Source organism: Caloenas nicobarica, chromosome 1, assembly GCF_036013445.1.
Source record: "Caloenas nicobarica isolate bCalNic1 chromosome 1, bCalNic1.hap1, whole genome shotgun sequence".
NCBI classification, from domain to species: Eukaryota; Metazoa; Chordata; class Aves; order Columbiformes; family Columbidae; genus Caloenas; species Caloenas nicobarica.
This window is the reverse complement of record NC_088245.1, coordinates 56431163-56444150: the sequence shown is the minus strand read 5'-3', so window position 1 is coordinate 56444150 and position 12988 is coordinate 56431163. Positions and strand designations below refer to the sequence as shown.

Below are 12988 nucleotides of genomic sequence, written 5' to 3'. Positions count from 1 at the left end.
CCCAAACCATGACATACTCTGTTCCTGGAATTCAATGACAAAAGTATGTGTCAATTAAACAACTGCTACTATTCATACTAAGCCAATATTTGAAATCACAATTGCTTAATTGAGATGCTGAGAGAAAGCTAGCGTATTATCTACTCAGTCCTGTTTCCTAGAGTGACAGAATGTTCTGAATAAAATGCATAAAGTAAGAAGATTTTACAGAGAGATGGCTCTTCAGAAGTTTTGATGTTTGTTAAGTTAGTGCAACTTGGTATTTGTAATCTAATGCATTTATTGTTCCTCATTCAAAATGTGAAGCTTTAGATTTATTGTTAAGTATTTTGTTTCGAAGTCCCTCTAAACCTTGTGCTTAATTTTAAGGTTTTTTATTCCTTGTTTGAATATGTACCGTTACTTACACATAGTATATTTCCTGTTTTGTAAGTGTTCTAAAGTTTTAATAATAAATTTTCAGAATTTTATCTTGAAACTTGCTCAAGTCCATTTTATCAATACAGATTTTACTCTTCTATATGCAAGACATGAAGTCTTCAATTAATATACTTTAATTTCACTTTTTCCAAAAGACACACGAAATTTTTACAAGAATCTGAAGCTTTTTTTCGTACCAGTATAAAAAACTAGATTTTTTCCTGATTGTATCTTAGTCTTTTCTAGTGAATGCCAATATGACTGTATGAAAGTTCATTATTGCTAGGTAATGTTTCACCATTATTGCAAATGAACAAATAAAAAAACCCGCAAATTCTGCTATTTTCTTAATGATTAGGACGCAAATTGAGCTTAAAGGAAGCTACTGTGATTTTAACTTTAGGAACTGATTTGTCTTATACTTTCTCTGTGTGTGATTGACAATTTAGGTCTGAAACATTCCAATTTATTATCTAAATCTATACTGATAATTCCATTGTTTATATAAAAATAACTTAGAGGTCTCAAGACAAGATAGACTTTTATTGTAGATTAATTTAAAATTAGGCCTGTGACAGCTATTTCTTCGGTAAGTTTTCTATTCTAAAATTACTAAAACACAGAACAGACTTTTTAAATACAGGTTTTATTATTTAAAACTTAGATTACATTCTCAAATCTAGAAGCCTAATATTATATACCTAAAACCATAAATAGGTGGCTCTTACATACAAAATTGTGCAGCATGTCAGTTCCTGAGCAGCAGCTATTCCTGTTTGTTTACCTGGAAGTTGCTGATATTCACCATGTCTGAAGATAAAATCATTATTTAGATGCCATTTTAGGGTTGGAAAGCTTACTTCGGAGCTAAATTTTAGATGCCTATAAGGAAAAAAAAGTTTCCTTAGTACCCGAAATACAACATTTAAATACAATAAAGCTCGTTCAAGTTTTAGTGTGTTAATATTGCATAATTTTAAGATGCTGCCTTTTTACATTCAGTTATTAAAACTGAAGTTTTTCTACTTGGAGCTGTGAGATAGCCTGGAAGAAATTCATATCTAACACAGTAATTCCTATGCCTGAGCATAACTGTCCTTCTTGTCATTTGGTACCTCCACTACAGTTAGGACTGTGACAACCAGAGTGTGCTTTGGAGAGAAGTCAAAGTTGAAAAAGAGCTCTGCAGTCTCCCAAAGCTAAAACCTACTGGCCACATTTATGCCAGGCTGATAGAAGCTTTTCATCTGAGATATAGTGTTTTTCCTGAGCTAAGTAGTGCAGAGTTTGCAACACTGAATGATGTGCAGATAGTGATGCCATCAGATCTTGTTGCAATAAATGAAGTTGTGTTCTCTCCATTAAAATATTTTTTCATTCTGCTTTCCTGAATTTGTGCTATAAGGTTTCTGCCCTCTGTGCTTGTTCTTGTGGTGTCCACACAAAATACATATAGTTTGCCCCATTTCCCCGAATTCGGTGTCTTGGGGAGGAAATCTAGGAATGGCTGAGAAGATAGTTCATTCCAAGATCCCCTTTTTAAAAACAGCATAGATGTGGACTGTAATGGTCTGTTGTATCTTCTCTTAGAGATTCCTGTGCATTATTCCATAATATTCCAGTAGTATTGTAGCAGTTCTTGAACTTTAACACTTCCATGCTGCTGCTACTAACCATTTCTCGTGTTATCCTGTGAAAACAGGCTTACAATGGACAGCAGAAAAGCCTTCTCATTTTTCAAATGCCTTGAATTTAAAAAGACACAAATGTGGTAAATGATAGTAATTTAAGTTCAGGAAATCTCAATCATGTATGAAGGGCAAGTAAGATAACCAGAGATCCTGTCCAGCTAGCCACATATTTGTACTCTATAACAAGCTTCCTACATCTGTGTTGTTGACATGATGCTAAATCCTTTGTCCTGCACAACCTGCTGAAACTTTGGCCCCATCAAGGAATCACAATTATTGAGGTTGTTGGAAGGGATCCGTGGAGGGCATCTGGTCTAACCTCCCGCTCAAGCGGCACCACCTGGACCTGGTTGCCCAGGACTATCTCCAAACAGCTTCTGAATACATCCAAGGATGGAGACTCCACAACCTCCCTGGGCAACCTATATTGGTGTTTGGTTACCTTCACAGTAAAAAAAGTATTCCCTGATGTTCAGAGGGAACCTCCTGGTTTGTGTCCATGGTGGCCACTTGTCCTGTCACTGGGCTCCACTGAAAAGAGCCTGGCTCTGTCTTTCGTACACCCTCCCTTCAGGTATTTATATGGTTCAAGAGGCTGCTGTCTTCCACAGCATTGCCACTGCCTGTCCATCTCTCCTTCACAATCTTCAGCAGAGCTATCACCAAAGAGAGGAACCTGCTTTGGGTGGTTGGTGAGTGTTTCACACTTCGCTCACCCTCTGGTTGAGGGGAGGGTGTGAAAAAGGCTGTCCTTGGGGGGTGAAGTAGATGTGATAAAGTGTGATAAAGACATGATTCCACTTGACAGGCAGGGGGTAGTCACTACAGGGGAAAGAACAGCCACCAGAACCTTGTGCTTTAGTCCGTATGGCATCCTGGTACTTTGTTCAGAGAACACAGCAAGCAGTGCAGCATGATTTTGCTCAGTTAGGCCAAGGGCACAGTTGCAGTAAGCAGCACTGTACCAATTCCCCTAACCAAAACTACAGTAAAACTAGCTGCAGTCCAACTCCACACCGATGGCCTCCCCTCTTAATTGTGAGGCTGTTTACAACTTCATTATTACAAAATAATTACAAGGTTATTTAGTTTTTAATACAAAATAAATCTTGTGGAAATCCAGTACCACCACCATCCTTTCATTTAATTTGTTTTCTGCCCTGAGGTGAGATTGTGTAATAGAAGTAGCCGTGCATGTCAGAACACTAGTTTATTCACAGGCCCGGAAGGCCAAGTGATCTTGCAGCTGCCTTATCCCATGGACAGAACAAGAAACACTCCCCCAGCAGATCCACCCGTTTGTTCAGCTCAACCTAGTAAGTCAAGGACAAGCAGATTCTTTCCCCAACACAAATAACAATAGTCTGTAGGGAACTTGATTTGAGGACAATATTAAATGTGATTTTACAGATTCCCAGGCATCTTGGATTTCTGTAATTGTTTGTAGTCCACCAGCCTTTTAGTCCTCTGACTGAATCGTACATTGGGGAAAAACTAGGAATCTCATGTTAAATGGAAAACAGGAAGTGAGAAGTGAGAAAGGGCGATGTAAACATGGGGATTTTTTTCAAAATCATTGGGCTGTACAGCTTCCCAGCCATACCCAGCTTATTGTGCTAAAATTTACTTGAGATCTGTGCAGGAACAGGCAATGCTTGTATTGTCCAGACGAATACATAATATCGAAATCCCAAAGCTTAATTTGCATCTGCTTTACAAGATCCACTGATTAATGCTGGCAAAGGATTATAACTTCCTTTTTGTGAAAAAATCAGTTATACATGTTTGTGAGCAGGCTGGACTTCTGCTTTAATTATGGATAGAATCACTAGATGGAGCCAGAGTCATCTCTGCAGAAAAGCATCTCATAACCTGGACTATCCTGGATATGTCAAAATTTCCTCCTTCATAAAGGTCTCAATTCAGTTTCCAAGCACAGAATGTAAGCTGTACACCTATATAACTGCCAGCTCACCACATTGTTAAATTAATGGTGCAGGTTTAGTGTAATTATATTTTTTGTGCAAATTGCATGTAGTTGTAACATAATCATGGTTTTACATTGTCTAGCTGATCAAAGGCTTTGGTTTCTCATAGATTACATGGGCATTATTAGAAAAAAAAAAAAAGAGAGTAAACATACTTATTTTCTAGTTTCTAGGTCAAATTCAGCTGGAGAAAGGTAATAACTGGCAGTAAACCCAACCCAGTTGGCCTTGGTTTAGAAAAGAGGCAAGATGACTTTCAAAGGAAGGAAATCAGTGGACAGGCCTTCTACATTCAGATAAGTAGCACAGGATGGGGCTGTTCACCATCATGATCTAATCGGTTGTGATTTGATCTAAGGAGAGCTCCATTACCTGGTGCTCCACACACGCCACACTGCCAGTGGCACCTGGATGGGCCTTTGTGGGCTTCAGGAGTGCACATGGTGGAGTGGAAGGCACTTTGTAGCCCAGGAGCTGGCAGCTGATGGGAGAGACCAACCTCAGTCCTGTGGTAGGACAGAAGGTAGTAGCACCCACAGGAAGAAACCTCCTTCCCAAGATCCCTTTCACCATCCCAGCCTGACCAGCAGTCATCAATGCCAGCAAGAGACCATCCTCCCATACATTTTAAAATGTCCCACCACAGCTCAGGGGACTATCACCTTTGCCAATACTCACACACAGCTTCTGGGATGAGACATGGCAGCGGAAGAGAACAGAAACTACATTTGCTGGACAAGGGACCTTGGCATTGTTATTGGTACATCAGGAAGCAGAGTCATCAGGTGGATCTAGTAAATGTAGGTGAGGTCGTGACCATCACATACATGTTTTGGAGGCAGATGGAGCCATGGCCAACCACCGACAGAGGAAAAGGTAAAAGCCAAAGGCTGGGGTTGTGTCAGGGTGGGAGCTTCACCTCCTTCACTTGCCAAAGGAGGTGACCGAGTTTGAGATGACTGCCAGTGCCTCATGCATCTTTTCGTTAAGGACATGACAGGATCAGAAGCATCTTGTCCCCAGATTGCTGTGCCTATGGAAAAAGAGAAAGTGGCCAGTCTCCTCCTACTGCCCACTTTGTCTTGGTCTTTTTAAACAAATAATTTATCAGAGAAAAAATTGGTGATTTTACTAGAAGAGTTTCAAAGCACGGGAAACAATTATAAAATGAAAGGGGAAGAAAAGATAATACTTGTTCTGTTCCCTCTCTGTCCAGGTCTCTTCTGCCTCTGAGGGCTGTTTATTGGTAAGAGCTGTGTTAAGCCTGTCCAACAAGAATAACTGGAGGCCCACTTTTTGTTTCTTTCCCAAAAGATCCGAAACACCAGAAGGACCCTGCACCAATTTTGTTGCCTTCTACAGCTGCCCCTACAGTCATGAAATAGGTCAAAAAATGCTGGCAGGGCTAAGAGGAGGGTGTGGAGTGTTAGTAATGTATAGACATCCATAAACACATGCACACAGAGAAACATGTTTCTTGTTAATAGCCTAGATAGGTATAGCTGTGATGGTGTTGGAGGGTTACAGCTCCTTCAGCCTATCTCAGGTGTACAGATTGTTACAAGACTCTGAAGCAAATCAAAGGTATTACTTAAGAGGGAAAAGCCATATGCAAACAGGGAAGGCAACATGAGAATGGTACTTCCCACAAGTGTTCAGCAGGAGAAGGCCTAACCTGCAAAACTGAGCGGGGAATAAGACCCATGTAAACCTACCTAAACCTCCGTCACAAGACCATAGCTCTTAAAACTTATAGTTGTTCTCATGCTCTTGCATACTTTTGTTACACACGAAACCAGGTCAGAAGGTCTGTTCTGCAGCAAGCTGCTCGTTCAGTAACTTTTTTTTTGCTTGTGGTGAGGTCAAATTTCAATATATGGAGTTTCCTCAAATCTGTTTATTCCTAGAGTAATTCTGAAATGGAAACAAGGTATTGCAACATAATTGTAACTGAGCTGGTGTGACTAAGCTATACCATAGAAAAATCTGCTGAACAGCGGATTTGTATTTTGGTTGGTGCAAGTTTTAAGAAAGCTGTCCTGCAGCATCTCTTCAGATAAGACCTAGAACCGCAGAATGGTTTGGCAGTCAACCAGAATGGAGCACACTCAAAGAGAAGGCAGAATTATACCCAGAGTGTTGTTCCTTGCTAATATGCATGGCAGGTGCCAGTTTCATGGTTTACCAGCTGTGACGTCACATAGAACTGTACCTTATGAAGCAATTTCACTTCCTCTTGCTTTGACAATTTCAAGTGCTTCCACACCCAAATGACAACCTCTAAAGAACTGCTTGCCAGTGTTATCTCCACCTAAGAGATTTCTCTTTTAAAAACTTTTTAAAAAATGTACTGAAAGCATTGAAGAATTATGAAAATCACATTTCTCTTTGCTGCGTTGTTCTTGCTGGATCTCTTCACTTGCTGTTACGCCTATCCACAATATCCCTTGCCTGACATTGAAGATGCAAAGTTCATTCAAGACTGTGTGAGAGCTCACAACAAGTTTCGATCCCAAGTGAATCCACCAGCCAGCAATATGTTTCGCATGGTAAGGAGGCGTTCGTGATCTGTTTGAAAATTAATATAGATTGTGCTGCTGATTTAGCCCATCTTATTATTCATTTGCTTTGTGCTTTTCTTTCCCTTTCTGTCAATGATTTTGTATTATATATGTTAGTTCTTCGTAGGAAATAGAAAAGACTTTAATTTTTACAGTATTGTTCAGTTTTAATAATTTGAAGGGAATTCCTTGTTTAGGCATGGATTGCTACTCTAAACTTTAACCAGAGCAAAGGGCTGTATTGCAAAAAATAGTGTTAAATTCTCAGCATTTCATTTACCTCTTTCTAAGAGAGATAGTAGTCTATTTTATGTTAGTCCAGATTTCATACAGGGAGGGTGTTTGGTGTTAAAAAACTCCTGAACAGGCAATGTGCACAACAGGATTCATTGAAAATCTATCATTTCCCCTTGTTTCTTCCAGTCTAGAACATGTGTTGAATAAAGGGATTTGCCAGGACATCCGTTTAAATACCTGATCTTCATTTGCTGTAGCAGGATTTGGGGAGTAGGGATACTAATGCCTGGGCTGGAAAGCAGAGCTTCCCATAAATATAATGGTTATCAGAAGAGGCCATGGATAGGTCTCAGCTTGCTCGGTGGTATACATAAGGGAAAAGGGAGATAGAGAGCTGAGGGAGGTAACCCCCATCATTTTGTGTCGTTACTCTGAGCCCTCCAGCAGCACGGTGTAGCTGGGAAGGAAGTTAAAAGCATAACCGCATGCACAAAATGAATCACTTCTGTGAAAGGAAGATTTTAATTTATTGCCATGTTAAAAAACAGTGTGTAATTTAAAATGCTAGCTCACGAGAGCAATGTTACCTGCTCAGACCATACATCCAGCAAGCCTGGAATAAGAGCACAACAAATATACAGAAACCTCTTGAATCAGAGGTGTCGCATTGTATTAAAAAGTTCTTGATGGATTTTTCTTGCATGATTTTTTACAGCCTTGAGCTCATGCAAGATTTTATCATCCCTAGCATCGTCTAGCAAGAGCTGCACAGCCAAACCACAAGTCATGTGAAAGTACCTCCTTGCTTTTAATTTGTACCTGTTAATTCCTAGCTTCGTTTGATAGTCTCTGGTCTCTGTATTGGAAGGAGCAAGTAATTACTGCTTATTTACCTACTTCACAGAAGATGTCCAGTTGTCTCTGATCAAAGCTGCAGAGCACTCTCTGTTGCTTTATGAAAGTCCTCCATAGTTGAGGATCATCATCTTCATGTTGTCTCTGTCCTTTCCAGTTCTAGTGTTCCCTTCTTAAGGTGGGGCCCTGCACACACCATTTAACGGGACTTCTACAATGGTGTAATTATAGATACGGTTTTATTCTCCATTCCTTCTCAAGGAATTCCCCACACTTTATTAGCTTTTTAGACTGCTACTAAACATTGATTCACAAGTGATAATAGCCATCTCCAAGCCTGTCATTATGAAAATAAAGTATTTTTTTTCTTTTCTTTTTCTTTTTTTTTTTTTTTTCTCACATCCCTTAACTTACATTTCTCTGTACTGAAATTTATTGCCTGGTCATTCAGTGGCATAAAATCTTTCTGCAAGTCTCACAGACTGGTTTCTCAAAAGCATCACTTGTGCCTCTCAGGATGAGAATGGTTCCACCTCAGCCCAGCAGAGATGAATGAACCTTTTATCTGCTTTAGCCACACGCTGAGGAGGGAGAAGAGAAAAGAGGCAGAAGGGGCTGGGGAAGGGAGCAGCTGTGACTCTTTGCTTCTCCATCCTGGCCAGCAGAACGGAATTCCTATCTAGTCTAGTGAAAATTGAGAAGTGCAAATCCCTGGACAGCCAACAGCTCCTGGGCATAAAGTCCCTCAAGCCCCTCTAAGGCTGGGGATTTCGCCCAGTTACCTCCTCTCAGGCACAGCATCTTGAAGACAGCAATCCAGCTATAAATATTTAAACAAGTCAGATACCACAAGACAGCAGATACATACTACCTGTCCTGCAATATCTAAGGGAGAAAGAAGAAAAAAAATTGCTGTGGGAGTAGAAATGTCAAGTCAGAGAAAGAAACGGATAGGAAGCAACAAAGAGGGAAAGAATCCTTACAAGTTTCTGCTTAAAACATTGTAATTCAGCTAAGTCACTGCAGTGCGTGTTCTATTATGTCTTTTTCCTTTTCAACAGTCATGGGATGCTGCTTTAGCTAAGACTGCCAAAGCATGGGCGAAAAAGTGCAAGTTTAAGCACAATATCTACCTTAAAGTGCAGGGGAAGGTGCATCCCACCTTTTCTCCTGTTGGAGAAAACATCTGGACTGGCACAGCCACCATCTTCTCTGTGGACGCAGCTCTCAGTGACTGGTTTAATGAATTCAGCAGCTATGATTTCAACACCCGTCGCTGTAGTGGCGTCTGTGGTCACTACACCCAGGTGAGCCTTACATGCCCAATGGTTTATAATGCAATGGTTTCACAGAAAATCCAAGTTTGGAACAGATTGCTTTGGAATAGCAATTACAGCAGGGGTTTTCACCCCCCAGTTTATCGCTGCATGCGATTGGAAATAAATGTTCCAAGCCCCAGGGATGCCCGAATCTTAGTTGCAGTAATGTTGGAAAGGGATTATCTCCCTGACAATTTCATGTTTCCAGGGTAGCCAGATAATAAATGCAAAACCACCTATCAATCAGTCATTTGTCTGAACTGCCCATTGGGTTGTTGATGTTGCTGCTGTGTTGGCTGTTTTAAACTTGCATAAGATCCTTCTCTTCTCCTTTCTCCCTTAATGCAGTTGCTTTTTCAGTCCTTGAACAGGTGCATCACATAATTCCCTTTGCCCTTCAGGTTGTTTGGGCAGAGAGTTACAAAGTTGGCTGTGCAGTTCACTTCTGCGATGAGGTTGAAAATTTTCCAGGACTCCTCAAAGCAGCACATTTTGTTTGCAACTATGGGCCAGCGTAAGTTAGTTATGGTATTTGGGGTTTAGGGCTTTTTTATCTGTGTGTTTGTGGGGGCTTTTTTGTTTGCTTGTTTGTTTTGTTTTAAAATATCCTATAATTTACCTGGTTATCAGATATCAACAATTATTTGGGCAGTTATAAAAAATTTCAGAAGCAGCTCTGTCTACATGTCACTAGTCCAAGGGAAACTTCCCCCAGCCGTTGAAAGCAGAAGCTGCTGGACATAGTCAGAGCTGCAGAAAGTCCCTTCCTAAAAGAGCACACAAACCAATCCTCGCCGAGAGTACTCAGCATAACCAAGAGCAGTGGAATAAGATCTAGTTTGATTTCAGTCTCTGCAGAAAAAGTGGGGAAGGTGCAAGATTTCTGCTTGAGAAAGATTACATCTTTCTGTGGCCCCACCCGAACTTCAAACAATACATTTTAATTGAAGAAATAGAAGGAAGACAGTTCTCTAGTTATCTCATACCTTGCAATTTCTGGATTTACCTTTTACAGATTCATTTTTAAAATACAGGTGACTAATGAGAGACTAGAGGCAAATTCTTGTATGCTTACACTGAATAATACAGTATTGTCTGAGAAGTCTAATTAATTTGAAATGGTGAGAGTCACCAGGCAGCTGCACCTCATGCCAGTGAGAGCTTTAATCTGATCTGAAAGAAATTTCAAACAATTGCGATGATCAGTTTTTGGATAAAGGGATCCCCCCCACAATAGCTTCCCATGATAAATTATTCTAACAATCTGATGAAAGCATGTATTTAAATTGCTTTTCAAACAACTGAGCTAATAAAATATTGTTCTTCTGCTTTGCAGGGGAAATTACCCAAGAAAACCATATAAAGCAGGACAACCATGTAGTGGATGCAGTAATGAGAAGTGTGTAGACAAGCTCTGTGGTAAGACCAAAGTGATGAACTAAGCAAATTGCATAGAAATAAAAGTGATGTAGTCATCAGTGGAAATATAACAGCAAGTCAATTTGCACTAAGTACATAGTTGGTTTGTAGCCCACCACGCAGCAACAGTACCAAACTCTGGTAATGATATTATAAGAAGGAATTAATTGAAATACTTCGGTGTTGAAGGTTCTCAGAGGTAGAAGCCAGAGTTTCCGATGAAGAGAAGTATCACTTAGACTACTTTCTGCCTTTTATCTGATCAGGAAGTCAAATGTAAAACTTTAGCCACAACAAAAATTCCTCGTCCAGTTCTTCTTTTCTAGCAGAAATGATATATTTAATTTCTGTTTCCTTGCTTGCTTACATGTTCTATCACATTTTCCAGAAAACTGTAGTTCTGAACCAATAAGACAACTACACTGAAAAGCACACTTATTTCTAACTTCTGCAATTTTTTTAAATACAGCTATGAGAGCTTGTTTTTCCACAGCAGTTTGGAGCTGTGGACCTTTATGTCACAACACCTAGTCCCAAATTAGGCAGAAATAGACATTAAAGTACATGCAACAATGTCTTAAATCAAATATGAATTTTATACAGAGGTTTAATGGGGATGATCTCTACTAGGCAAGATCTAGATAACTTCAGCTGTAGAAATAATTGAGCATTTGGTATTCTTATTTCCTTCTGTGATATCCTGGCTGACTCATCTTGAAGTCTCAGACTGATGCATCACAGGAAAAATAGAAACCTCTCAAAGACTAGGGGGAGGGAGAGGAAGAAGACAGCTTTTAAAAATTAAGTGCTAGATCCTACAATCTCTTTTACCATATTCTACAGGGCAAATCAGCAATTCCAATAGGATGCATGTAGGCAATTCTGCAAATGCATCAAAGCTCTTAGTAAAGGTGTACTTCTGTGATAAATTTAATGGTTATATTTGTCTGTCTGTAACTACTTAACTTTGGTTTGTCTATCCATTTTAAATAAATTCTATGTTTTGTTTTTTATTGCTATTCCCTCCCCCATGACACAAATTCTTCCTAATACAGCTGCTTCTTTTCTGTTTCTCTTTTAATTGAATAAAAAATATGAGCCCCACACCAGTTAGGAACCTGCTCTTGTTGGTCGGCTTCCTCCTTGCAGGATGCGGGGGATCTGATTGCATTGTGCAATCAGCCAGGCAGCAGCCATGGTTTACCTCTTTACATTAAGAACCACCACTGAATGATATTCACATTTATTTCCTCTTCTGATCTCTTTACAGAAAATACAGAACGTGAGAGGCTGATAGGTATGTATCAAATTGTTCTTAGTTGCTTTCCTCTAAGTGTGGTTAAGTTTGATGGGTCTTAACAGCTGTTTCTTCACTGTTTTTTAGATTATACCTACTGGCACCCGGACTGGGATAACCAGCCCCAGCCACCACGGCCCCGTCCCCCCAGGCCTCCCACGCCGCCTGCTGAGCATCCGCGTCCCTCTTGTGACCAATACTGTCTTAGTGTTTCAATTTTAAGGCCACTGCTTCTGATATTCAGTATTGGTGCTGCTTTTTTAGTACAACAGCGGTATCCACACATCTTTTTTTATGAGAAATGATAAATTAAGATACTGATAGTGATCCTACCACTGTGTTACTCTCAGAGAATTGTACATATTTAAAAAATCACTTGGTCATCTCTCCATTATCCTTGTGATGTTTATCCAGCATAGAAAGGGCACCTTCTTCACTCAAGGCAAGACGTAAGTGACTGTGCATAGAGTTCGTATAATTTATTGGCAGTAGCTGCAACACGCTTCTACATCTGAAAGAGCATCTTAGCTCTAGCACAGGGGTAGATTGCTAGAGCAACCACGTAGACTATATATTACTATATATTCTAACAAGCCTGCTGGAAAACTGGAGCATCACAAAACATTTCTGAAGTGGCACACGGTATCCAAAAGAAGCATTAGCTCATCTCCATTAACCTTTATTTACCCCAGACATCATTTTCCACAGGTAATGGAGAATTAACTCCAAAGTATGTACTATTTTTTAAGAACAGAAAGAGTAAAGCTTGTCCTTTACTAGAGTTAGCCTATGTGTATTAGTCTCCATTAAAGTTACTGTATTGTCAGCTGTACTATTCTGTTCTCTCAGAGTTAAGCTTTGTCCTCCGTAGCTAGAAGAATAGCAGGGAAAGCTGATGGAGCAAGAGGGGTGGGGAAGCAGGGAGGAAAAACAGGAGAGAGAAGATTAAATGGGCCCAGCACAGATTCAAGTTCAGAAATGGAAGATCTCAGCCTCATTAAAAAAACCCCAATTTGTTAATGGATTCAGTTTGTTTTTAGAGACATTTCGCCCTCAAATCCTGCTGTTCCTATATACACTTGTTAGTAAGGGAAATAAACACATCTTTCAAGCTAAGAGATACTGTCTGATATTAGCAATGCATAACTGCCCTATCAATATTTAAAGCTGTTTCTCCTGTTTTATCTTAGTCCTGATGTTT

General features: G+C 39.9%; 1 protein-coding gene across 1 annotated transcript; it reads left to right on the top strand.

Annotated features, from left to right (window-relative positions):
- The first annotated feature begins 6468 nt into the window (after window positions 1-6468).
- Window positions 6469-12092, top strand: LOC136002156 (glioma pathogenesis-related protein 1-like). Its single transcript, XM_065656992.1, has 6 exons — window positions 6469-6648; window positions 8814-9059; window positions 9473-9585; window positions 10408-10490; window positions 11761-11787; window positions 11875-12092. Exons 1-6 carry the CDS (start codon window positions 6469-6471, stop codon window positions 12090-12092), a joined length of 867 nt encoding a protein of 288 aa, XP_065513064.1.
- The last annotated feature ends 896 nt before the right edge of the window (window positions 12093-12988 follow it).